Source organism: Paroedura picta, chromosome 6 (genome assembly GCF_049243985.1).
Source record: "Paroedura picta isolate Pp20150507F chromosome 6, Ppicta_v3.0, whole genome shotgun sequence".
NCBI lineage: Eukaryota > Metazoa > Chordata > Lepidosauria > Squamata > Gekkonidae > Paroedura > Paroedura picta.
In genome coordinates, this window is record NC_135374.1 from 118,471,141 (window position 1) to 118,496,719 (window position 25,579).

At 48.3% G+C, this 25,579-nt stretch overlaps 1 protein-coding gene across 1 annotated transcript in view; it reads right to left on the reverse strand.

The window, feature by feature from the left end:
- Nucleotides 1–312: 312 nt before the first annotated feature.
- The window catches only part of LOC143840834 (uncharacterized), a 171,893-nt gene continuing 146,626 nt past the window's right edge, over nucleotides 313–25,579 (reverse strand). Inside the window, exons 2-4 of the mRNA XM_077344306.1 lie at nucleotides 801–887; nucleotides 562–681; nucleotides 313–428 (exon numbers count right to left, since the gene is read on the reverse strand). Of these exons, the coding sequence (XP_077200421.1) occupies nucleotides 313–428; nucleotides 562–681; nucleotides 801–867 (303 nt within the window). The 5' untranslated portion in view covers nucleotides 868–887. The remainder of the gene's footprint in view (nucleotides 429–561; nucleotides 682–800; nucleotides 888–25,579) is intronic.

Sequence of the window (25,579 nt, forward strand, 5' to 3'; positions counted from 1 at the left end):
GGCACCGTTGTGTGGGTTGGAGGTTGGAGGGTGTTTTAAAGGTTAAAGGTGTTTTAGGAGTTTGGGGTGAAAGGTGTGCAAGGAGTCACACTGGAGTCTTTTTCAGGAAATTTACAATAACATTTTATTTTCAGAAACAGTTCAACAGGGGAAAAAAACAAGGGAATGTAACTTGGACCCCCCCACCACCACCCCCACCCTCCAAGAAAGCCAACTGTTTTTTAACAAATTCAAATATTTAACAGGGATAGAAAAATGGGCAAAGTAACTGGGAACCCCCCCCCACCCCAAAACACAAAAAGAAAACAAAACTTAGGTCCCACTGCTCCCCTCCCCAGCCCCTTCCATCTCCCTCACTCTCCTGCACAACCGTCCCATGGTCCCCCTAACTTTGCGGCGGAAGAGGTCTTCGTCCTCCTTCTTCTTAACTGTGTGGGGAGGGAGAAAAAGTACACATTAGTGCCACACATATTTTCCAATTTTTTTAGTTTACATGCATACACTTTTTGGTGGCCTTAGCCACAGTGTGAGAAGAGTTGGGCAGTGGGGAACATAACCTACGTTCTTCCGCCTCCCTCTGCTGCCTTTGCTGCTCTAACTCCCCTTTCAGGTCTGCCACTTCAGCCTCTAAGGCAGTCACCCTGGCCTCCATGGCACGCATCCTTGCCTCCATAGTTTCTGCTATAGAAATCAAACAAAGAATTTAATCACACTTCAAATGGAAGCATCACAGCAGGCTCCCATATGGCTCCATGGGGGTACACACACATGGGTCTCCCGCACAGACATAAAACTCTCACCTGCAGCCTGTCCTGAGGTGGAAGGTCCCTCTTCCTCCCCCTCCTCACGCTCAGGTGCTTTTGCCATCTTGGATGGTGATTGTGTGGCTGGGCAAAGAAAAAGAGAAATCATAATTAAAAGCACACAAACCAGAGATGAAACACAGCTGGTAGACACACCACAGTTAGAGTCAAAGCGCATAACCAAAGTGGTTCTACACAGTACTGGCGGGCTAAGTCAGAGGGGGTTGACAGCATCTAAATACTTTCTCGAATTTCATTGGGGACAGTAGGGGAAAGAGGCAGCTAGTCATGCCATGCATGTTTAAGGGCAAAACACAACGAGGGCAGCACTCACCCATATGCCTCCTCATTTCCAGGGGGGGCTTCCCAGCCTTCTCCCATATTTTCATCATCTGGTCGTGGAAGACCGTCCTCCCACTTGGCTGCGGGACCCCCCCCCCACTGTTCCAGACTGTTGAGGAAGTCCAGCTTCACTCGCTTAAATTTTGTCCGGACCTGCTCCCAGGTCCGGACATAGCCCCTCTCCCTCAGCTTTGATGCCAACACCAGGTAAGCACCCTTGGTGTGGCAGTGGGTGCTGGCCATAAGGCGGCCAACACTTTTCGATTGGAGCACCAGCTCCAGAAGTGCCTCAGCCTCGGCGCGCTGCCAGAAGGAGCCCTTCCGTGGCTTCGGCATCTTCGGAATGACGGTTAGGGAACGAACGTGCGTTGCTCCGATCGACCACCCCTATTTTAAATGTATCAAAGCTGCCCACCAATAAAATTATTCCTTGGAACATAAGTGGATTGATCCTCCGGTTTGACAGGGGTCGCCAATACTTCCTGGCTACCCGCCTCCCCGAACTTTCCCCGTTCAGCGCTTCCGTATTGTGTGTGTCAATTTCAGTGGGGAGTTAGCATTTAGGGCTGTCAAAGTGCTTTTGGACCAGAGAATCCCCGTTTTTTTGCTGGCAAAGTACACAAACCGCACAAGACAAGGTTAAACAAAGAACACAAAACTTTATTCAACAACAGAGTGGGAAAAACAATTAAACACGCCTCCTGTTTCTGTAGATGTGGGTGGCTATGGCGTCCCGAACCTTGCACCCCTCAGCATAGATCCTTTTTCTCCTTGCTTCAGGGATGTCTTGAGTGTCCTCAAGGACTACAGGATCAGGTTCATCCACAGGGAAGGGGATGTTATGTCCCTTGTCCTCGCATATGTTGTGCAAAATGACACACGCGATGATCAGCGGAGTCACATTGTCTATATGCACATGGAGTCGGGACATCAGGCAACGGAACCGGGACTTCAGACGTCCAAAGGCACGCTCCACTACATTCCTTGCCCGGGAGTGACAGGTTGTAGTGGCTCTGCACGTCTGTCCTTGGCCGCTTGTAGGGAGTCATGAGCCAGCGTCGTAATGGGTAGGCTCCGTCACCGAGCACCAACGCCGGCACACGCACGCCCTCAATGGTGGCGGTGGCGTTTCCTGGAACAAAGACCCCTTCGTCCATGGCTTTCCTGAGGTTAGATTCCCTGAAAACAAGGGCATCATGCCTCCTGCCACTCCACCCCACCTCGGCATCGATAAACCGGCCGGAGAAGTCCACAGTTCCTTGCAGGAGAACAGAACAAAAGTCCTTCCTGTTCCCGTACTCCTTTATGCTTCCCCCGGGGGCACGGATAGGGATGTGGCTTCCATCGACGGCCGCAAAACAATGCGGGAATCCAAGCCTGGCAAACCCGTCCATACTCTGGAATAAGGGAAAGAAAAGAATATAAGCCATGGCATGTCAGCGTAGGGTGTATCGCGTCTTCGTTGCTGACCTGTCAAACAAGAAAAAAAATTTAAAGGGCAAAGGGGATAGAATGACACTCACCGCTCCAAGCCGGTCTCCGAGGCACACGACTTTGCTGAACAATTCCGCCTCCATGGCGAGGCAGAACTCCTTAAGGATATCGCCAACCGTAGTGACTCCGAGTCCGAATTGCTGGGCTACTGTCCGGAAGTACTGAGGGGTGGCCAAGTACCACAATGCGACCGCCACCCTTTTTTCCACTGGCACGGGGCGCCGCATGCCAGTGACTTGCCTCTCCATGCGTCCACGTAGAGCCTCCACGAGTTCAAAAAATGTCCCCCTAGACATTCTAAAGTTGGCAATCCAGTGGTCATCATCCCAGCGAGCCCACACAAAATTTTCCCACCAGTCAGAGGATCTTTCGTCCGCCCAGAACCGGGGGGGGAACCGGACCTCTGCCAGAGCTTGCCAGTGCCTCTTTGCCGCCATGGTTGCCCGTAGAGAACGTCTTGTGCTGCTGGTCATCGCTCTGGCAATACGTTCTCGGTATTCCTCTGAAGCAGCCCTCCTATGCTGCACAGTGGTGCGGATACGCTGGACCACCGCAAGCATCTGAGCCAACAATTGAACAATAATCCTCTCCATTTCAACGTTAACCTGTGCTGCGGGCAGTAGGCTACGCAAACAAAGAGAGGCCGACCGCGTGTCTGCCCAGGTGCATATAAGCAGGTAACCTGTGGGCGTGTACTGTGGGCGGGGATTAACCTATCAAACATATCAATGCATCAACCTCTGGTTCATAGAAAACAATAGAAAACACGTTCCAAGGGCGCCAATGATTTGACGATAACGCGTTGCTACGGGTTTTCCTGGGTTTTTTTTAAAAAAAGGGAACCCCGACAAGTCCGGCTTTAGGGTCGAGGTCAAAGGTGTGCCCGCAGTTTGATTGACGGGCACGGGAGGCCAGAAGCGCTAAAAAGGGACCTCCTTTGTAGCGAAAAGACGGAGAACCGGAAGCCTGTGGGTTACGAAAGTGACGAGAAGTGAAAGTGCTAAATTCCGCAAAAACCGCAGCTGTGCGTTACGGGCACAGCTAGTTACATTTCGCTAGTTGAAGTAGCGATTTCGCAAACAGCAACCAAATAGCAACTTTGAGCTTTGTGCGAAATGGTCCTGTAGTTTGTCCTGATGTGTTAATATGTAGAAATCTCTAAATTTTTTTGGAACAGTCTCTCTTATTCAGCAGAAAAATATTTAAAGAAAAGCTTGGCTGTAGAGGCTTTGTGGACTGTGGGGACTCCAGGAAAGAAAGAAGAGAAATCTATTCTATGCTTACATCCTCCTCTGACAACCACCACAGCTGCTGAGTACAGTTTAGCCAGAATAGCAAATCCTGCAGGGCTGGAAGTTTCTATTGTCATTCAAAGGGCTCATGATCATCTCTAGGTATGCAACAAGAAGCTCAGGTTGCCATGCAAACTTGTTCCTTCTGGAGAGCAAGGAAGGACTCATATCTGGAGAGCCAGGTTTGATTCTCTTCTCAGCCACATGCTGCAGTTCTCTCAGAACTCTTTCAGACCGCCACCTACCTCACAAGGTAATGTTGTGGGGAGAAGAATGGAAGGTGATTGTAAGTTACTTTGGAACTCCTTAGGGAAAATACACACAGGGTATAAAGAACAAAACTATTTGTCCTGCTTCTCCTCCTCCTTCTCCTCAAGGCAAAACAAATGCATCCTACTAGCGATTCAATCTGGCTGAAAAGTAACCGAATCACCCTTGATCTGGGCACAAATTGACTGAATCTGGTTTGAACTGCCATTCTCCAATAAGTTTAAGTGGTCAAATCACTGATCACTGATAAATATGGTTGCCAGCCCTCCTCCAGGAAGTAGAAGATCCCCTGCCCCTAGGCCCCGCCCCCTCGCTAGTCAACTATCTGCCAGGAGGACGAACCAAGAGCAGGATGGAGGCCAAGGCTACATCACCAGGGCAACATGCCTCCAGCATTTACCAGAAGGGACATCATCACATCAGTGATGTCACAGTGACACTCTGATGTTTGGGCAAACAGCTCTATGGTTGAAGTCGTTTTTTGCCACAGTGGTGCATCACCAGAAATGATGTTGTGAAGTAGCCTGGACCTCCCTCTTGCTCCTGGCCAGTCCCTCTCACCTCCCACCAGATGCCAGTCCCTCTTATCTCCCACCTAGCAGCCCTAATTATAAAGAGCCCCTGCACTGAAATTCCAAGAGAATTCCCAGCCTCACGGGGCAGCTAGAAATCCTAGATGTAACTACATTTCAGATTACCCTGTTAGAGCTCTAGATTCTGGAGAGAACTTTGAACGGGAAAATTTTGTTTAGCATTGAAAAGTTTCAGATAGATGGGAACTGTGGAATCAGCTCAGCAGAATAAAAGGACCATTTAAGCTCATCCCATTCTTTCGACACATGATTGAAGGAGGGGCTAGAAAAGAGTAAAGTACAATTTGCCAGAGCTGTAACAAAAATGTCACAGACACAGACACACATGTTTAGTATCTAAGTTGATGACTGATGACAAAGATTCAAACATTAAGTACCAACACTGGGGCAAATTATTTATTCCTAAATATATGGCTGTTTAGGTATATGCCCTTTGAAATATTGGAGACTTTGAACAGAAGAGCTAATAGATTTATACATTCTTTGGCTTAGATTCCAGTTCCACTCGAGTGTCTTTGCTGACCCTTCCTGAATTTCCCATTTCTTCAATGCCTTCTCCAATGAGGTATTCAATTCCTTTGTTTCCTACTTTCGCTCCTGTGCTGTTATGTATTCCTTCTTTGGCAAGAACATCCAGGAAAATGATAAGCAGCCAATGAGCTGGGTAACTTCTGCACACTCCCTGCATTCTGATCTCCTTATCTCTAGGGAACATGCAAGATAATGCCCTTAATACTTGAATCCCCCCCCCCACCCCCCACAACCAAGAAACTGCACCACTTTTAGAAGCAGGTGTTTGGAATATGTCATGCTGCAAAAGGCAAGCATGCCTGGAAATGTCTGTTCAGAAGCAGGGTTTTTTCTTAGTAGAGAAGCACAGGGAAGAAATTGGATTGCCAACTTCCAGGTGGTTCCCAGAGATCTCCAGCTAGTACAATTGATCTCTAGATGGCCGAAGATTATTATCCAAGTTATGGGAACCTCATAGGGTTTTGAAGGCAAGAAACATTCAGAGAGCCAGGGTGGTGTAATGGTGAAGAGTGGTGGCTCTAATTTGGAGAACCGGGTTTGATTCCCTGCTCCTCCACATGCAGCCAGCTGGGCAATCTTGGGCCAGTCACAGGCTGTCTGTTATGGGGAGAGGAAGGGAAGGCGATTGTAAGCCACTTTGAGACTTCTTCAGGTAGTATAAAGCAGGACACACACACAAAGAAACCCACCTCTCCTTCTCTCATAGTGACCCTGGACTTCCTTGGTGGTCTCCCATCTATGTATTAATCAGGATTGATCCTGCTTAGCTTTTTCAGATCTGATGAGACTGGGCTAACCTGGGTATCAGGTAAAAACAGGTCCTTCTTCTGTTACTTTTAGCATTTTTGATGCATTTGAAAATGATTTAGTCTATACCTATCCATCCAGTTAACGTGAATGAATACATGTTGCATAAAGCCATTGCAAAATAATGCTAAATACCACAAAAGTATAACTGCCAAGTGACAAAGGGCTCCCATGTTTTGAATTATGCTTTTAAAGTGATTAAAATAATTCCTTCCCTGTCACTGCAAACTGGGTTCCACAGGGCACAGGCTTAGCCAATTAAGTATTCCAAACTCTTCCACTGTTCAGTTTTAAGATGGCGCTCAGTGGAAGTGCATCTGCTTGGCACACAGAAGTCCGAAGTTCAATCACTGGCATCTCCAGTTGTAAGGATCAGGCAGTAGGCCAGGGGTGGTCAAACTGCGGCACTCCAGATTACCAGATGTCCATGGACTACAATTCCCATGAGCCCCTGCCAGCAAAAGCCTCACTGCCTATACCCCCCCTCCCCAAGGCCCCTATGCTCTGCCACCTCCAACTGGCTGGTGATCCCTGGCCCCAAAGAAGCATGTTGGACCTCAACCACAGCCAGAGCTTTCTCTGTCCTGGCCCCCACAATGTAGAACGAGCTCCCCGAAGAGATCAGAGCTCTGCTTGAACTTCCACAGTTCTGTAGGGCCTGAGAAATGGAGTTCTTCTACCAGGCACTGGGCTGAAGCCGAATGAAACAACGGTATCTACAGGGCTTCCAGGAAACCCCTATCCATACACTGAATCCTGCACCAGTGTACCCATGGAATCATTGTTGCATAGTTACAAGTTAACTAGATGTCATACACACTCTTATCACCAGTTAAAACCACTGTCACTATTGTTTACCCAAGTACGCTGTACTTCTGGTTATATGTACTTCCTCATTGTTCTCTGTAAACCACCCTGAGCCTGAAGGAAGGGCAGTATAGAAATATAATAAAAACAATCAATCAATCTCTGTCGGTCAAGCCTATCATCAGGGCTCCTCATGCCTTCTCATTTCCAGAATTCCAGGTCCCGGTCATCTTCCTGTCCTGGTTCTCTAATGGTGTCCCACATTCTCACCTCTAGCAAGTGACTCTTCTTCATCTTCTCCTTCCAGATCAGGTAGTTGCCCTCAGTAAGCCTATCCTGTAAGTATTTATGCTGAATATTGCAGGAAACTGCAATTTTCTTTTTCTTTTGTTCTTTGCCTTTCAAAAACTATTACTTTGCAGCCTGAATGATCATGCTTGGCAGAGTTTAAATATGCAAAGAACATAAAGCGCTAAGCTGCTTAAAACAATAGTTTCAATTAAGAATAGAAACTAACTTTGATTTACATTGTTTGAACTGTGATAATGTTGTTTATACTGGTCTAAATGACTGTCAGTAAACATTGGTCTTGGTCTTAGAACTTTGTATAAGAAGAGGAGAAAGAGATTTATAACTGTCTAACTGTTCTGTGTTCAAGCGGGGTGGGGGGGAAGTGTGGTCAAAGGAGCAGGAAGTCTCAAAATGAGCCAATCAAGACACAGGAGGTGGCTTGAAAAGTAAACACACATCTCCTCCAACACCTTCTATAGGATATTTTTCGTATGTCTTTGAATCATGCACACTACAGATCTTGTATGATCCAACACACTGTCAAAAGTAGCCATTTTCTACAGGGGAACAGATCTTGGTCATCTGGAGATCATACCTAATAGCAGGAGGCCTAAAGGCGCCACTTGAAAGTTGGCAAGCCTAGCCATGTGGTTTCAAAGGAGAAAATGGAGAAATATATAACTTCATTTAAACTTAATCGGGATTCTGTAGTGCTCCTCTTATAAACTGATTATTTAAAATGGGTTACCCATGCACCATTTACTTCTGAGTGATGAATTACTGTGTCCCCGGTGAACAATCAGTGAATAGAGAAAGCCCCCAACACCCCCGAAAGTAGCATTAATGCCTAGCTAGGACTATGCTGATTTATTTTTTAAAAATGTGCATGAACCACAGGGAAGCAAGTGACTAAGCTGCATAACTTGATTAGGTAAAAAGAGCATTACATGTGAAAATCCTAAACTCTTTAGCTCTGCTATTCTGCATATAAATGAGAGATTAGGTAGGAGCTGGGCGAACAGCCTCTTTGTAACATATAGGCCTAATTACAATAAATTTAGAAAAGTCTGAGTGTGTAATTTGCACAAAGTAGATTAGGAGCACATGGAAGTTATGTGGTGTCTGGCCTTTTATTTTTTTAATGCTTCAGATGCAGCCGATAAGAATTCTTTGGTTTTACTTGGGGGGGGGGGAGGAGGGGAAGAATCGCGCAGTGTTTGGATGGTGTTTCTATGTATATTTTAGTAGGATGTCCATGATGTTTAATTGGGAGGAACAGCGGAATGAATGAGAAGGGCAAACTGAAAAACAGAAGAGTCAGGTGGGGCTGAGACAAACACACAGTATGAGGTAATGAGGTTAGCTTTTAAAAAAATGCTAGGGTAAAATTAACATTTGGAGCCAAAACTTAGCAACAGTTTTTTGTTGTTGTTGTTTTGTTTAATTCAAGATTGAGAAAGTCTAGCTAACAATACTGCGTTAGTTTCTGATTCTCCTGGAGGTGGGAACACATTTCCATGTTCAGTCTATGTAAATCCTTGCTGCATAATTTCTTCCAAAAGGTTTTTAAAATAGACTTTGTATTCCCAAGTCTTTTTTCCTCCCGCATCCCACTTAAACTTATATTTTAAAAAAAACCCAAAACCATGGTAACATTATTTGTATATAGGAAAATATGAAATGATGTTTTTCTTTATGCTAATAATGTGTGTGAGAGGGAGGGGGGATTAAATTTTGTTCAGTTTGGGAAGATATATTACACTTTTTCCTGTCCTGTTTGTTATTATAGTCACTTATTCTATAACTCTTAGCAACTGCACCGTTCACCCAAGGATTCTTCTATCTCAAAATGTAGCCAGGGAAGAGAAAATATCCAGACCAAGGCCATCATGGGGGAAATGAACTTAAGCCTATACAGGGTAGAACACAATTTTAAAAATATAGTACCAGTATGTATTCATCAAGTTAAAAACCCAAGGCTTTTAGCATAGCCTTTATAAAAATCAGTACATCCATGCATACTAATTCTTCCAGTGAGCAGACGTGTTTGAGAGTTACCAACTTTATCTAGGGTCAGGGATCAAATGAAACCAGCATAGATAAAATACACAATAAATACAATAATTGTTACAGCCAATTGGCTCCTTTACATTAAAAGATATATTCAGGACACTACGGACATATAGTCAATTCTGCAGACCAGAAGGCCCGATGAAACTAATTGAGGCCTCTAATACAGGGGTAGGCAAACTGTGGCCCTCCATATGTCCATGGACTACAATCCCCATGAGCCCCTGCTAGCATTCACTGGCAGGGGCTCATGGGAATTGTAGTCCATGGACATCTGGAGGGCCACAGTTTGCTTACCCTGCTCTAATATTTCAGAGGTCAAGGCAAGCACTTTCAGTGACCAGAAGTAAAAACCCGGCTGAGACTTACCTCGGCCGAACATTGATGAAGCGGAGGGCTTGCTGGGAGAAGGAGGCGACTACCCAGTGGCCCTCTAGCGTGCGTGCTGTCGAAATGCAGCACGCACAGTGTCAACGGCAAGGCAGGACCCGTGGCGGCTATTTAAGTCACCACGTGCATGGGTCTTGTCCTCTTCGCCAGGAATGCTGCGGGAGCTGCTTGTTCCTGGCGGTGTTCCGGAGCTGCATAAGGCAAGCTAGCAGGGACTTGGGCCTCGTGGCGGCAGCCTGATTTGAGGCGGGTGCCTCGTGGATGCCGTACCCGCCTGGCCACGGGCGCAACACATGCAGCTCTTAGCGAAGAGGCCGACGCTTGCCCCAGTAAGTCGGGCTTGCCGAGCAGGAGCATCTCGCCGGGCGAGGCGTCCGCCTGCTTCAAAGCCATGTGGTCCCTTTCCACTGCTCACACAGTGGGCTGGGGACTGGGAGGCTGCCCGACGCTGATCTGAACAGAATCTCACGAGGCGAGCCAGGAGGGCCGTGGGCTCAGCGGCTCTCAGCACCGCCCGATTTTGGGCAGGTGCGGGATTTGGGGCAGGTGCGGGAGAGCGGGTGCACAGGCTGAGGACCTGGGGTGGGGCCCCGCTGGCCGGGACTCACGCAGCTCTGAGTAGAGGTCCAACACTCATCTCATTAAGTCAGGAGCGGCTCACCGGGTGCAGCAGCTTACTGCTTCTAAGCAGCCTGGCCCTTCCCGCTGCTTACCCAGTGGGCTGTGGACTGGGAGGCTGCCCGATGCGAAGTTGAGCGGCAAGAGGCGAGCTGGGAGGGCTGTGGGCCCGGCGGCTCTCTCTCACCACCAGCCTGATATCACGCCACGGCGGGAGAGGGGCCGGGCAGACCCGCGGCTTGTGCGCGCATCGCCACCCATGCTGGCGGGGCGGGGCTCGTTGGGCCCTGCAGCCAGGAGAGGCTCGCAAGTGTAGCGGACACCGTCTTACATCAGTCCAGTCCTTTCTCACTTGCGCAGGGGGTTGGGATGGGGAGGCTGCCAGCTGCTCTTGCCTCGCACGTCTCATGTCCCAGGGCTGCAGTCGAAGAAGACCGTGGGCCCACCCCTCCTCCGCTCATGCGGGCGGGGATCAGTGTAAGCATTATGGCAGGCCCCTGCAGCGGCAGAGTTAAGGAGAGGGCTCAGAGGTCCGATCTAGGGATGGGCGATTCGGGTTCGGAAATGCCTGAATCGCCTGAATCGGGGCCGATTCGGGCATTTCCGAGCCAGAAGCAGTCCGAATCGGCCCTCTGGCTCCCCCTAGCGGTCTGAATCGCTGAGATTCGATTCGGTCTGAATCGCTGAGATTCGATTCGGCTGAGTCGGAGGCTTCAGGCAACCGTTGCCTGAAGCCTCTCTGGCTGTCTTTTTTTTTTTTACTTTATTTTTTGACGCCTAAAATTGCGGCGGGGGGAGGGGGGAGTGAGTGGCCAACCAGAATGCCTGTAGCTTTTCAGCTCAGGTATTCTGGCCACTCACAGAAGGGTTTTTATTTTTTAAATCCCCTTGCTTTGTAGCCTGCCCAGGAGGAGGCTACTTAAAGCAAGGAGCTGCTTGCTGGAGCTCACTTTGAGCTCTGGCTCGCTGGCTGGCTGTGCTGCTCCTAAGCTCCTGCTTGGTAGAGCAGCCTACCTGCCTGCCTGCCTCCTGACCTGGACTTCTGGTGGACCTCTCTGGACCTGGCCTGTGGACTGCGCTGGAGAAGACATCAATAGTTTGTTTTAGGGGGTTTTTTTCTTCTCCTTTTCTATTTTTCTCTTTTTTTCCCTCCCTCTTCTCCCTCTCTCTCTCCTCTTTTCAAAAGTTTTTTGCCTTTGGGTTTCTGTGGGTGGGGGCCTGGGGGGTGTTGGGGAATTGTATTTGCTGTTTTTATTGTGTTAACTGTTTGCTGTTTTGTTTTTTGTAAAAGTATTTTGGGGTTGGGGCTTGTATTGTAAAGTTGCATTGTTTCTGGTTGGTTTTTTTTGAGGGGGTTGGTTGTTTTGGGGTTTTTTCCACAGGTTTCCTTAGTTGCCACCTTTGGGCTTCATGCCCTGGGTGGCAGCTGGTTGTTTGATAGTTGTAGGTGTTTTTTGGTGGGGGGCTAGTTTTAGTTTGGGGTTGTGTTTGTTCTTAGGTTGGTTTAGCTTAGGGCCTTGCAGGGCCAGTTTTTGCCAGCCACCTTTGGGGGAGTGCCCTGGGTGGCTGCTGCTTGTTTGTTGGAAGCTGTTTCTTTGGTAGAGTTAGCTTGTTTGGTTAGGGCCCTGCGGGGCAAGTTTTTCTTGGTAGCCACCTTTGGGGGAGTACCCTGGGTGGCTGCTGGTTGTTTGTTTGTAGAAGCTGTTTGGTTGGCCTAGGCTAGGCTTGGTTTGATTTGGCAGTTTTGGCCTTGCAGGGCCACTTTTGCTTGGTTGCCACCTTTGGGAGAGTGCCCTGGGTGGCTGGCAGCTGGTTGGTGTTTTAGAGATTGTTTGTTTCCTTCCTGGGGGGAATTGCTGCGTTCTTCTTGGGGTGTCCAATTAGTGACCCTTTAAATAGGCAGTAAAATCCATAGTGTTAGGAGAAATTATAAAGTGCAAATAATTTTTTAGAATAGATAGTTTCTTTCCTAAGTAGCCAGATAGGATTTTTATAAGAGAACAGTGATTTGGGTTTTAGGTTAAAAAAAATTTAAACCAGCAGGGGCGGTGCCTTATTGAAGGCCAGCTTTCCTGGTAGAGACAGGAATTGATTTAGAGGCCAACAGGTTTAGGGGTTCTTCTTAGCAGATCAGGTGGGGGCTTGGTGCACAAATCTGCTCCAGCCTTCCTTCTAGCTAGTAACACTCAAGTAGTTTAAAGCACTTTAAAAGTCTAAAAAGGTTTTTTTTAATATAATTTTTCCCTGTTGTAGGTTAGGTAGGGCCTGTTAAACTTAGCTAGGACCAGACAGATTCCTTTAGTTTAACAACAACAAAAAGAGAGAGAGAGAGAGAGAGAGAGAGAACAGGAAAACTCTGTAGAAGTTAGGTCAGCTTAGGGTCTAAAAAAACTAAACAGGTAGCTGGTGGGAGAGTTTTATAAGTTTCAAGGTTTCCTTAGAAACAGGTGTTAGGGCAGTTAGTGGTAGGGCCTCAAATTTCCTTGTCTCTTAGATTACAGACAGTAGGAAAAGTTTGTCCAAGGGAACATGAGTGGGAAGAAGGAAGGTCAGGCTAGGGACCCTGGGGGAAAGGCCCTACAGAAAACTAGAGGGGTGGAGGGGAGTGAGAGGGGGAAGGAAGCGTCCTTCCCCCCACCTGAGAAGAGGCCTGTCTTGGGTCGACCTTCCACCACTCTGACCTCTGGCCAGAGTGGTGCAATAAAGAGTGTCCGCAAGGGTCTCTTTATTGAGGCAGCTGCCGGGGCGCCCCCTTCTAAGGTGCGTCAGGCAGGGGTCTTCGCTGGCACTTCTGCGGGGCCGGCTGATCAGGCAGCCCTTCATGCCGCTCCTTTTGCTAGCGAGGCATGGGGGCGTCAGGAGGAGTGGCCTGATCTCTCCCTCGGGGTGAGCCTTGGGGACATGAGTGGCTTGTCCTTCATGTCCCCAGGCATCACCTCGGGGGTGCAGAGAGCCCTGGAGGAGATAGGTGAGGGACTGGCCTGCCAGTCTACTCCCCTTTCTCCTCCAGGATCCAGCAGGCTTCAATTGGGGGGGGGGACAGGAGCAGATGGTTGAGGTGGTGCAAGAGGGAGAGATGGAGGTGGCACCCCCTGCCCCGCCATCTCGACCCCTTCCCCCTCTCTCACCTCTTTCTGTCCCCACCTCAGGATACGGTGTGTCCGGCCCAAGCTCCTCACAGGAGGCAGCTCAGAGGACTTCGCAGGCTGCAAGCCAGCCTGCGTCGTCCAAAGGCTCCAAAGTCTGGAATTACTTCCAGACAGTGGAGGGAACCCACCTAGCAGAGTGCCAGCTCTGTAGGCAGAGGGTTAGTCGTGGAAGGCAGGAGCGCCACTACATGACTAGCGGCCTCATGAAACACCTGAAGAGGCACCACCAGGCTGTCCTGCTTCAGGGGGAGAGACAGGCCGGCAGTGGGGTGCCTGCGCAGGCACAACCTACCAGCACGGGGCTGGAGAGTCTCCCTGGGACCTCCACCTCGAGAGCTCTCCCTAAGAGTTCTGCTCAGGGGGCGGGTGGAGTTAGAGGGAGGCAAGCGACCATGGTGGAGATGCTTGCCCGGGCTGGCAGTGGCATGCCAAAAGGGAGGTTTGAGGCAGGGTGTAGGGCTGCGAACCATGACCTAGCTGCGCTCATGGCCGTGGGTGGGTACCCCTTTCGTCTGGCCGACGACATGTACTTCCACTCACTATGCTGTCACATATTAACCTGGTACATGCCTCCTAGTCGTACCACGATTAGCAGGACAGTGTTGCCCTCTCTTTATAGGGCAGCCAGGTGCTGCGTGGAGATAGGGATGTCCCGAGCTTCAGGGATCGTACACTTCACGTCGGACATATGGACGTCATGTCATGTGCAGGATGCGTACATCTCGCTGACTGCGCATTGGTGGGACGTATGGGAGGTGCTGGGTGGGGTTGAGCCTGTTAGGCAGAGTGAGGGCTGCCGGGCAGGCTATCGCCATGCCTTGCTGCACATTGAACCCTTCGATGTGCGGCACACGGCAGACAACATCGAGGGCACCATTCGTAGAATGGTAGATGGGTGGGTAGGCAGTGGGACGGGGGTCACCAAGGGCTTCTTGGTGACAGATGGTGCCCTCAACATGACCAAGGCGGTCAAGGGCATGGGCCTGAAGCACATCTCCTATGCGGCCCACCTTCTCCACCTCGTGGTTAAGGATGCCCGTGGGATCGGCTCCAAGGGAACTGGTTCATCCGCCGAAGCCATTGACTTCCGGCATCTCATCGAGAAGTGCCGGAAGATCGTGGTGCATTTCTCTCACAGCTCGTACGACGTCTCGAGGCTGGAGAGAAAGCAGGTCCTGATGGGCGTGCCGCAGCACTGCCTTATCAGAGACGTCAGCATGCGCTGGAACTCCACCCGCGCCATGCTTGAGCGCTTGGTGGAGCAGAGGAGAGCCTTAGACGTCCTTGTCCACGAAACGAGGATGTTTATGCCTGGGGAGTGGCTCACCCACCAAGAGTGGGAGATCATTTCTCAGACCGTGGAAGTGCTTGCGCCCTTCAAGACTTTCACGGAGATGCTCTCGTCTGACAAGGCCCGTGTGGTGCTGGCCCCCTTCCTGGACCCGGCTCGAGGACGTGCAGAAGCTGTTCCAGCCGTGCGCACGCTTGCAAGGAGGCTTCTGAGAGGGCTTGAGAGCCACTTTGAACCCCTCTGCAAGTCTGTGACATACAGGCTCGCTGCCATGTGTGATCCGCGCATCAAGGGCAGCTTAGCAGAGAGGGAGAGGAGCCTTCCTGAATGGCGCGAGCTGCTCATTCAGAGGCTTGCCTGGTGGAAGTCCAAGGAGGCTGAGGTGTCAGGCCAGGCAGGGGAGGAAGGAGCCAGCACGTCCGCTGCTCCTTCCCCCCCAGCCTCTGCTGGCACATCAGCCACTGCGGGCCACCCTAGCGAGAAGGCTGAGCAGGGCAACTTCTTGCTGGGGTTCCTCCAGCCCACTCCTTCTCTTGAGGGCAGCGGGTGCCCGAGGGAGGACAGTGCGTCTGGGATGGTGAGGGCTTACCTCGGTGAGCCCCAGGAGTCTGAGAATGCCTGTCCCTTGAGATACTGGGCCAGGATGGAGGCGGTCTTGCCGGCCCTCTCCCGCCTGGCCCTTGTCTACCCACCTGGCGCCCGAAAGAGTCCAGCAATTGGTCTTCCTCAAGGTCAACTTGCCGGCTCTTGGCCATCCAGAACTATTCTTGGAGGAGGACTGAGGTGAGCACAGAATTGCTGTGACTGCATCCTCTCTGAGTCTGTTCTGGGTGGCGGGGATGAAAAACGCTCGCCCAAGGTAAAAATTCAGACAGGACTAGTGCCCTGGCCAATCTAAATTGCCCCCCCCCCAACCACACAAACAGAAATTCTGCAATCACCAGAGGGCCAGAGATTAAATCTGGGTCCCTCAGTCATGCCACCCATTTGGAAAACTTTTCCCAGTCCCAAAGTGAGCCTTAGAGCTCATGTTAAACCCAAGAAGTAACTGAGCATTTCTCAGTGGGTGCCCAGGAGGAGTTTGTTGTTGTGCACGCACCGATTTGTCTTTTTGCTGCTGCCAGGGCTGTTCTCCCAGAACAGCTCTGCCAGGGCTCTCTCAGGATGTGGCCTGAGTAGAGCAGTTGGGTTAGAGGTGGTTTGAGGTGGTGGCCTGTTAGGTTGTTGGATTCCCCACCAGTGTCCACTGCGCCGTGTGTGGACTTCTGGGGGGGGATGTGTCTTTTTGCTGCTGCCAGGGCTGTTCTCCCAGAACAGCTCTGTCAGGGCTCTCTCAGGATGTGGCCTGAGTAGAGCAGTTGGATTTGTGGTGTTTGAGGGCGGTGGCCCAAGCGTAGGAAGGGAAAGGTGACTGGAAGCTGCTTTGATACACTTTTGGGTTGTGAAAAGCAAGTCTTCCTCTTGATTTGTATTTGTTAGAGGGGGGAGGCTGGATGGGAGAGCCAGTGATGAGTCCACAGCATGGATGGAGCATCCAGATTCGCCTCTGAGCTCCTCCATTTGCTTTCTGAGGCTCTCCTGGGTTAGTGCGTAGGCGCCGTGAAGCTTTACAGCTTCACTGGGGGTTTCTGGGGGGATCTCCAGGTCTCCCCTGAAGGTTGACATCCCTGATCCACTAGTGTTCCTAGTGGTGCAGGGACAGGCTAGTGCAGGGCCCCCCTCTCCTCTGCAGGGGAACCCAGGTGAGAACTCAGTGGACCTTATTGGTTCTGCAGTTCTCACCTGGAGGCTGCTTAGGCTGCCAGACACAGGTTCCCCTGCACCTGGGAGAGAGAGTCCCTTCCTGGCCTGCTCTGTTTGGAGCCAATGCAAGTCAATATCTCCACTGACTTGCATTGGAAAGCCTTCCCCCGCCTTCCCCGGGGGCTGGGAGGGAGGGGGTGCAAGTTGCACCCCTGAAACTTCTCGGAGAGCTCAGGGAGGGTCTTCCCTGAGTCCCCTGAAAGTTTCAAGAAGATTGGATCAAGGGGTCCAATCCTAGGAGCTCCCAAAGAGGGTGCCCCTATCCACTCCATTGGTTACAATGGAGTGTCAGATTCTTTAGGCTGAACATATTTCTCCATAGACTTCTATGGGGAATGTTCCTTGGGGGCCCCAGGATGGGACCCCCTGGTGCAATCTTCTTGAATCTTGCAGGGGATGGAGGGAAGACCCCCCCCAGAGCTCCCCTGCAATTTTCATGAAGATTGGACCAAGGGGTCCCATCATGGGCTCCCAAAAGCGTGACAAAAAAATGATTTCAGCAAGTAAATTGCCAATTTCCTTGTTCTGAAATCATGACGCCAGGTGGCTCCCCCGCATAGGTCGCTTCCCTTAGTGGCGGACTTCAGTAGGCAAGGGGATCTGCTCTCCCGGTGGGGAATGGTGCGGGTCCCCAGGGCGCCTCTGGACTCCGCGGGTTGTTGGTGCAGTCTGCTGACTGCTAGTTCAGGCTCCCTCTCCCATGCTGTGCCAACCCTCCCGTGGGGAGGTAATAAAGCTGTGGCCTTCTTCATCCCAGCATTGGTGTCGTGTCTTATTTCAGCACATAATGCCCTCCTGCAAGTCAATCAGGAGACAACCTTCATCGAGACTATGCTGCAAGGGAAGTATGCTGGAGTAACATTTCCCTTGTGTTGACCTTTTCAGGTTCTTGTCAGGGAGGAGAAAGCATCTTGTTCTCAAAAGTAATAGAGGGTGTAGCCACGACTAGCTGGCACCGTTTAGTCAACCCCTTTGCCGCACCCAGGGAAAAATAAGAAATTTAGAATGGATTGGTATCTTTTTTTTAACGGACATTCAAAATAAACAATGTAAAAAATAAAATATAATTTAAAAAAAACTTTACTTTATTTATAATTTAATTTACATCCTGCCACTCCTATGACCGGCTCATAGTGGGTAACAATAAATACAATCCCATGATAAAATCCCCATCAACCCCCATCAAATGTCAAGAAAAAATCAGAACTGAAAGATAGGCAACAGACCTAAAACCCCATTCCATCCCCACACACAGGAGAACACAAAATGCCTGGGGGGTTAATAGGGAGTCGCAAGGTCTTATTTGTTCAGAAGGAGGGGCCCAGATCTTAATAGCCCTGGCCTCAATCATAGACCTGGCAGAAGAACTCCGTCTTGCAGGCCCTGCAAACTGGGCAAGCTCCCACAGGGCCTGCAGCTCTTCTGGGAGCTCATTCCACCAGGCGGGGGCCAGGACCGAAAAGGCCGTGGTCCAGGTCGGGGCCAGGCAAACCTGCCTTGGGCCAGGGATTGCCAGTAAATTCATACCTGCACAGCAGAGTTCTCTACGGGAGAGGGGAGGGCATAAATTTGGAAAATGTATGGATGCACATGATGAATTCAAGCCAGGATATGACAGGAAGATCACCTGGAATTTCATTTCACCCTGCAGTCTGGAAACCACCCTCAGAATTACCATGTGTGGGGATGCCAGCTTCCAGGTGGGACCTGAAGATCCTCAAAATTACAGTTCATCTCCAGACAAAGAAACCAGCTCTAGAGAAAATGGAAGCTTTGAAGATAGACTCTGTGACCTTGTATCTCACTGTGGTCCCTATCCTCCCCAGGCCCCATCCCCAAATATCCAGCAGTTTGTATCTCCTAGCATTTGTATCCCCTGATCCCCCAACAGTAGCTGTGGTGGGGGGAGGAACCTGTCAACCCTAGAGGTGCGTGTGGTTGTTTTCAACCCAAATTACAGGGATTACTTCACTTGGACTTATAATGATCTACTTTGTAACAGAGGTGTTCTCTGCCAGTGCATGTCTTTCTCAGAAGCACTGGTATACAATTCAGGTCTTTCTGAGATGTACTGCAAACCTGCTGGAGTGGTGGTGGGGGGAGGTAACCAGGAGCCTTATTGTGACACCTTAAGGACTAACAAAATTTTATCCCAGCATAAATTTTCATGGGCTACAAGCCAGCATCTTCAACTCTAACAAGCGGATCCTCAGACTATATTTGCTGCCTCTGAAGAAGCTGGCTGTAGTCCATGAAAGTTTTTGCGGGAATAAAATGTTGTCACTCTTTAAGGTATCACAAGCTCCAGTGACCCTTCAGGGAAAAGAGAGGATTTTGTTCCTCCTGACACCGAGAATATACAGGGAGAAATATCATTCCAGGATGCACTGCGAAATAGTGTATCCTATAGGGAGTTTGTCAGAAAGAATATAGAAACAGTGGTTCAGGGAGTCCCCCCCCCAAAAAAAAGAAAGGAAACGTTATCTTTATTGATTTCTCTGTTAGAATCACCATTTCTCTCCTAGATGTATTGAGAGTCATATTTCTGTATATCTCTTTTTAGACATACACGAGTAATACTGGAGTCTAGCACAAAGAATTTCCATCTAATGAGTTCCTATTATTTTTAAAAAAGGAGCCTCTCTTGGGATTTGCTGAACGAGAATACAGTGGAATTTGCTGTGTCTACTAGTACATGTTTAAAGGGGGAATCCCAAATGTTGTAATGTCAAGAAAGCAAGGCATGGAGATGTTTAAAAGGGCCTTGACCAAATACGAAGGTGACAAAATGGGTGAGAAATCCGGATTTTTTTTTATGGGGGGGGGTCCATAATCCATTTGTGTTTTGTCTATTCAGATTGTGAAAGGCACATTTCTAGACAAAGAAAGAAATATGGGAGTCCAGAATATTAATCAAAAGGTATAGCCTGTTAGGGGAAACAAAGGGAAAAGGCCTCAATATTATGGAAGAAAAATAGTCAGGATGTTGGAGGGGGGGGGCATGCAACACCATGGGTTCAGTAAAACACAAAGGCAGCTTTTTTGAATCAGTAACCAGAAAACATTGAACACAGAACAACAATCACCAAGAACTTATATACTGTTGAAGGCATCCCACCAAAACCCATGATTGGTCCTTCACAGATGCCTCAGATAGGTCCATAGCAATGTCCAGTGGGTCCAGGTATATCACCATTCACAGCCTGCAATTCCAGTCCTGGGCTCTAAGCTTTGCATCTCAGGCCACGTACAGAACAATACAGATGGCTATCCAGCCTCTGTTTAAAAATTTCCAAAGATGGAGAACCCACCACCTCCCGAGTAAGCCTGTTCCACTGAGAAACTGCTCTGACTGTCAGGAACTTCTTCCAGATGTTTAGACAGAGTTTCTTTTGCATTAATTTCATCCCTTTGGTTCTGGTCCGTCCCTCCGGGGCAAGAGAGAAGAATTCTGCTCCATCCTCCATATGGCACCCTTTTAAATACTTGAAGATGGTTATCAGATCCTGTCTCAGTTGTCTCCTTTCTAGGCTAAACAGACCAAGCTCCCCCAACCTTTCGTCTCCAAACCCCTCACCATCTTTGTTGCCCTCCTCTGGACATGTTCTACTTTGTCAACATCCCTCTTCAATTGGGGTGCCCAAAATTGAACACAGTACTCCAAGTGAGCCGAACCAGAGCAGAGTAAAGTATGTCAGATGTTAGGTCTGTGGGTCAAGGAACATGGAGGCACTGGAATTATTCACCTCTTTATTGGTGGTAGTACATAGTACAGAGACAGTACCAGACTACAGTGGAACCCCCCCCCCCCGAACAAATCCCCAATATATAGAGAAATGACAGTAGATCCATTTGTGGCTGTGAGTGATTGGACATATGGTAGTTTAAACTGATTGGATCCACAGAGGATCTCACTTTGAGCTGACCAGTCAGGGTGTGGCTATCAGATATGAACGGATTAATTCCCACAGGGAAACCAGACAGCCAGAATCTCGACTCAGCCTCGGACCTCAAACTTGGTCCTCGGCAGGACTGCATTCACTAGACATACAACATATTGTCCTGGTTCCTCATTGAAGTAAGTATTTTTTTAAAGGGCTGTGATATACTCAAGGGCCTAGCCAGGAACTGGTTTTACAGGAGAGGTGAAAGGGCCCCAGTCCAATCCCCACCTCAACTCAAACCCCCACATTCTTCTGACGTAAGGACCCCATATATTCCCTTAGCTCTCAGACCAGCCATGGGAAAATCATTGATCCTGTTGGGGAAGAGTGGAGTTGCCAGTTCCAGGTCTAGGAATTCCTGGAGATGTAGGGCATAGAGCCTCAGCAGGGTGGGGTTTGAGGTGGGGAGGGATTTTAATGGGTATAATGCCATATAGTCCACCTTTCAAAGTGGCCATTTTCTCCAAATGAACTGATTTGTGTTGCCTGGAGGTCAGTTGTACTCCCAAGATATCTCCAGCTGCCACCTGGAGCTTGGCAAGCCTAGCTCAGAAGCAAGAGATTATGTTGTGAGACTTCCCAATGCTAAGTCCTAATTGTGATGCAAAACTTATTTAACTCTCCAAACTCAGTGGCTGTTGCCTAACTCTCCTCTCGAATACCGAATGCCGCATATCTATCATGTGAAACAAAAAGCTGTTTAAAAACTGGAAAGAACACTCAAGGAGCCGAGAAAGAAAATCAATAGAAAAGTGACAGTGCTAGGAACCTTTTGTCCCTTTGAAACAGATCATATTTCAAAGCAGGGCACAGTTGACTATAGAAAGTCAAGGTGGATTTCTTCATTTCAGGCCCAAAGTGATACAGCAACATATTGCAGAACAGAACTAAACTCTGGAGCTAAGCATTAACAGTTAGGCATTGCAGAACCCAAAAAGGTATTAAATGAGCAGTGCTCTGATCCTGCTGTTTAAAATGAGAAATGCAAACAATTTAGACCCGACACAGGAAGTAATTGGTGCCTTCGAAGCTGGAGGCGATTTTGCTGAGCAGTAGTTACAGAGAACAGAACAAATAAGCCTTCTCTCAGATCTTCTCCAAACAGAGACCAGAATCTACACATTTTAAGCACAATTACTCCTGAGCCCCGATTAGATTACTCCTAATGAAGAACAAGAACGGAAAAAGGATGCCAACAGAAGTCAAGGAATAGATTCCTATTGCGGTATATTAGGGATTGTCAACCTTTTCATAATGGATCTCAGGAAAAGTTGTGAGAACTAGCATGATATCATGGTTTAGAGTGATGGACTCTAATCTGGAGAACCAGGATGGTTTCCCGCTCCTCCATCTGAAGCCAGCTGGGTGATCCTGGCCCAGTTGCAGTTTTCTCAGAGCTCTCTCAGCCTCACCTGCCCCACAAGGTGCCTGTTGTAGGGAGAGGAAGGGTATGTGATTGTAAGCTGCTCTGAGACTCCTTAAGATAGAAAAAAGTGGGATATAAAAACCTACTCTTCATTTTCATTTGGATGAAGACCACATTTTGATAGCTGAAAACAACTTCTCTGGTTGATTTTTCCTGCTAGGCATAATACAATCTGCTGGTTTTATTCTGTGAAGTATTAAATATTTGGAGACAAGATACCTTAGAGCAGGGGTAGTCAAACTGTGTCCCTCCAGATGTCCATGGACTACAATTCCCATGAGTCCCTGCCAGCATTCGCAGGGACATCTGGAGGGCCGCAGTTTGACTACCCCTGCCTTAGAGACCACTAACTCCCTACAAAACCTATCATGACACAAAGATCCTGTTTGCTGACTATGGCAGCACAGTGTAGCATTTAAGAACAACAGACTCTAATCTGGAGAACTGGATTTGCCTCCCCTCTTCTTCCACATGAAGCCTGCTGAGTGACCTTAGGCCAGTCATGGTTCTATGAGAACTTTCTCAGCCTCACCTACCTCACAAGGTACCCGTTGTGGGGAGAGGAAGGGAAAAGTTGACTTCGAGACTCCTTATGCTTTGAGACTCCTTATCCTTATGGTAGAGAAAAACAAGGTACAATCACTCGTCTTTTTAAAATCTTGACTGGAATGTGAGATTGAGTACTCTGGGTTGGGAAATCTTTGGAGACATGGCAGGTAGAGCATGGGGAAGATGGGTTTGGGAAGGGACATTATAATACCATAAAATCCAACTTCTCAAGCAGCTTTTTCTCCCCCAGGGGAACAGATTTTCTCTCTCTCTCTTTCACTTGCAATTCTGGTTGATCACCTGTTTTCATCTGGAGCTTGGCGAGCCTATAAGAGGCACCAAAGTGATTTCCATTGACCTATTTGAACCAACTGTCCCTTGTTCCTTCATCAGAGGCCTGCCTCTCTTTAGGAGAGAGAGGGAAAGTCCATGGCTGCTGTCGGGAGGGATGACCTAGAAACAACATTCTGAGCTCCTTTGCCATAGAACATGAAGCTCCTCTGGAGTTCTGCAGCCTGGAGGTTGCCAACTCTTTCAATGCAGTTATTGCATTAATAAGCAACAATAAATGTAGGTCAGGATGTTGGGATTAGACATATCAGTTCTGGCGACTCAGGAGGAGAGGGCGAGTTCATGTGATGTTGCAGTAGGGCTGGTTACATGTGGTGGGAATTTCTGGGTGACATCATTGCCAGAGTTATGTCACTTCTGGCTGGGAGGCATGGCCAGCTGACATAACCTCTGGGGATGCTCGAAACCTAAATTGTTTAGGAGTTCCTCCATGGTGGAAAGTTTGAAAAAGGCTGCTGTAGTTCCATACATGTGGGCAAATCATGGGATTTGTTGTTTCCACACAGCGTTAATGTTGCTGAAGTGTTACCACTGTGTAACGCTATTTTTTTAACATTATGCATGACATCGTACACAATCTGCAACACTCCTGCAACACTCCTGCAAAAATTGCTTTGTTGTAGCACTTTTTGGGCTAGACTCTTGAGACCGCTAGACTCTTGAGAACAACCTGCAACACATCCAAAAAAGACATGTGCATTCTCAGTATAGCGGTAGCAAGAATGTCCCTCCCTGAACTCTCGCACTGAACTTCTGGCATCACGATCACCATTTTCCCCCCTTAAACCAGCAAAAGCAACGAATAAGCAATGCTTCTTTGGCTGAAATCCCTCCACAACCAATTGTCTGTAAAGTTTCCAAGCACAATACTGCCCCCTGTTCGACACTGCCCATAATTTCGGCCAGAAATTGCACAGCAGGGGGGGATTTTTAAAAAAAACTTTAAGAGAGTGTAAATGATTAAGTGCCAGCTCGTACACCAGCAAAAAAGGTCTTTCTGATACATCAAATGAACAAATATGCGTTGCTACAGGTGTTTTCGGGTTTTTAAAAAACAGGGAAGCATGAACACAACAGTTAATTGGCTGTTCTGTTTGATTGACGGCCAGGGGCAGGAGGAAGCGCGAAAAAATATCACCTCCTTTGTTGCGATTTCAGCAAGACCGGAAACTTGTGCGTTACGAGAACAGTGCTAGTGGGAGAGCCTTTTTTTTTATAGAACCGGCTATGTGCGTTACCAAGACCTGCCACTTTTGATTGCAGCGCTTTTCAATAGTGCACAGATTTAGCAACATTGCCCGTTGTGCGGAATTGCCCTTGGAGATTCTTTGGGTGGAACCTGGGGAAAAGAGCTTGAGAAAGGGGAGGGATCTCAGCGGGTTCTAATCCCATAGAAACCATCTTACAAGGCGGCCATTTTCTACACAAGAGCAGATCTAGAGATCAACTGTAATGATGGCAGATGCTCAGGTGCTATCTGAAGGTTGATAACCCTTCCATGTGACTTGAGCAGTCCTTGAGGGTCTCCAGTAAAGGAGTAGTGTGTACAGCAAGGAAGTAGGATGTACAATAACTAGTAGGGAGTTGGGAACATGCACTGGGGAAAGAAAGAAAGAAAGAAAGAAAGAAAGAAAGAAAGAAAGAAAGAAAGAAAGAAAGAAAGAAAGAAAGAAAGAAAGAAAGAAAGAAAGAAAGAAAGAAAGAAAGAAAGAAAGAAAGAAAGACCAGCCCTGCCACTTCTTTCTTTTGGTTGCTGCCATCTTGTCCCCTGCCTGGCTTCTTTCCTCTCTTGAAGTAGCTACTTTCTTCCTCTTCAGTTGGTCCCCTCTTGCCCATCCTGTATTTTTGCCTGCCCATCCTTTTCTGAGCCTTCATGTCACCCCCCCCCCCCCCCGCTGCCATCTTCACTCCCATCCTTACTGGACGAGGTCTTTTATGTTCTCTCCAGTTTTGGGAGTTCTTGTCACCCTTATCCCTCTTTTAAAAAAGATGTTCGCAGGGGGTTTCTCTGCAAACCTGGGGGTTCCTGTGCTGAATTTTCTTTTAAAAAACTGCACTTAATTCTATTCTATTCTTTTATGAATGCTCAAAGACCAAGCTTTCTCAAACAAGGTTTTGTGAAACCCTGGGGTTTGGATGATATGACCATATATAGTCATGTTAACTCCCCCACCCCACCCAAACTGGCCAATGATGGGTTTGGAGGGGGTGAGAAGAAGACAGGCCACACAGCCATGCTTCCCAAACATATTCTGCATCATTCCGCCACTTCTGGGGTTTCTCGAAGCCTGAAGAATGTTTCAGGGGTTTCTCAGTGGTAAAAAAGTTGAGAAAGGCTGTCATAAACTGACAAGTCATTAGCAGAACAGAAAGCAGAAATAATAATAATAATAATAATAATAATAATAATAATAATAATAATAATAATAATAATAATAATAATAATAATAATATGCAAGCAAATGTTGAGAAATACAAAATTGCTAGATTTTAGGTGGAAGTTTTCTTTAAAAGGTAATACTATAGTCAAAATTTTTGCCACTGCAAGAGTCACATTTGGGTCAGTGTTTGCAAACTGCTTGGCTACCATCTCTCGCTTTACAGCAGGTATTCATTTTTGGAGTGTGATCCACTTGTTGTGGTTTTAAAAAGCTTGAAAGCAGCAGGATGTAACCACAACACTTCCCTTTTCCTCTGAACAGGAAACCTTTAATTAGCATAGTCCTTTGATCTGTACTCTATGGACTAGGTTCAAAAT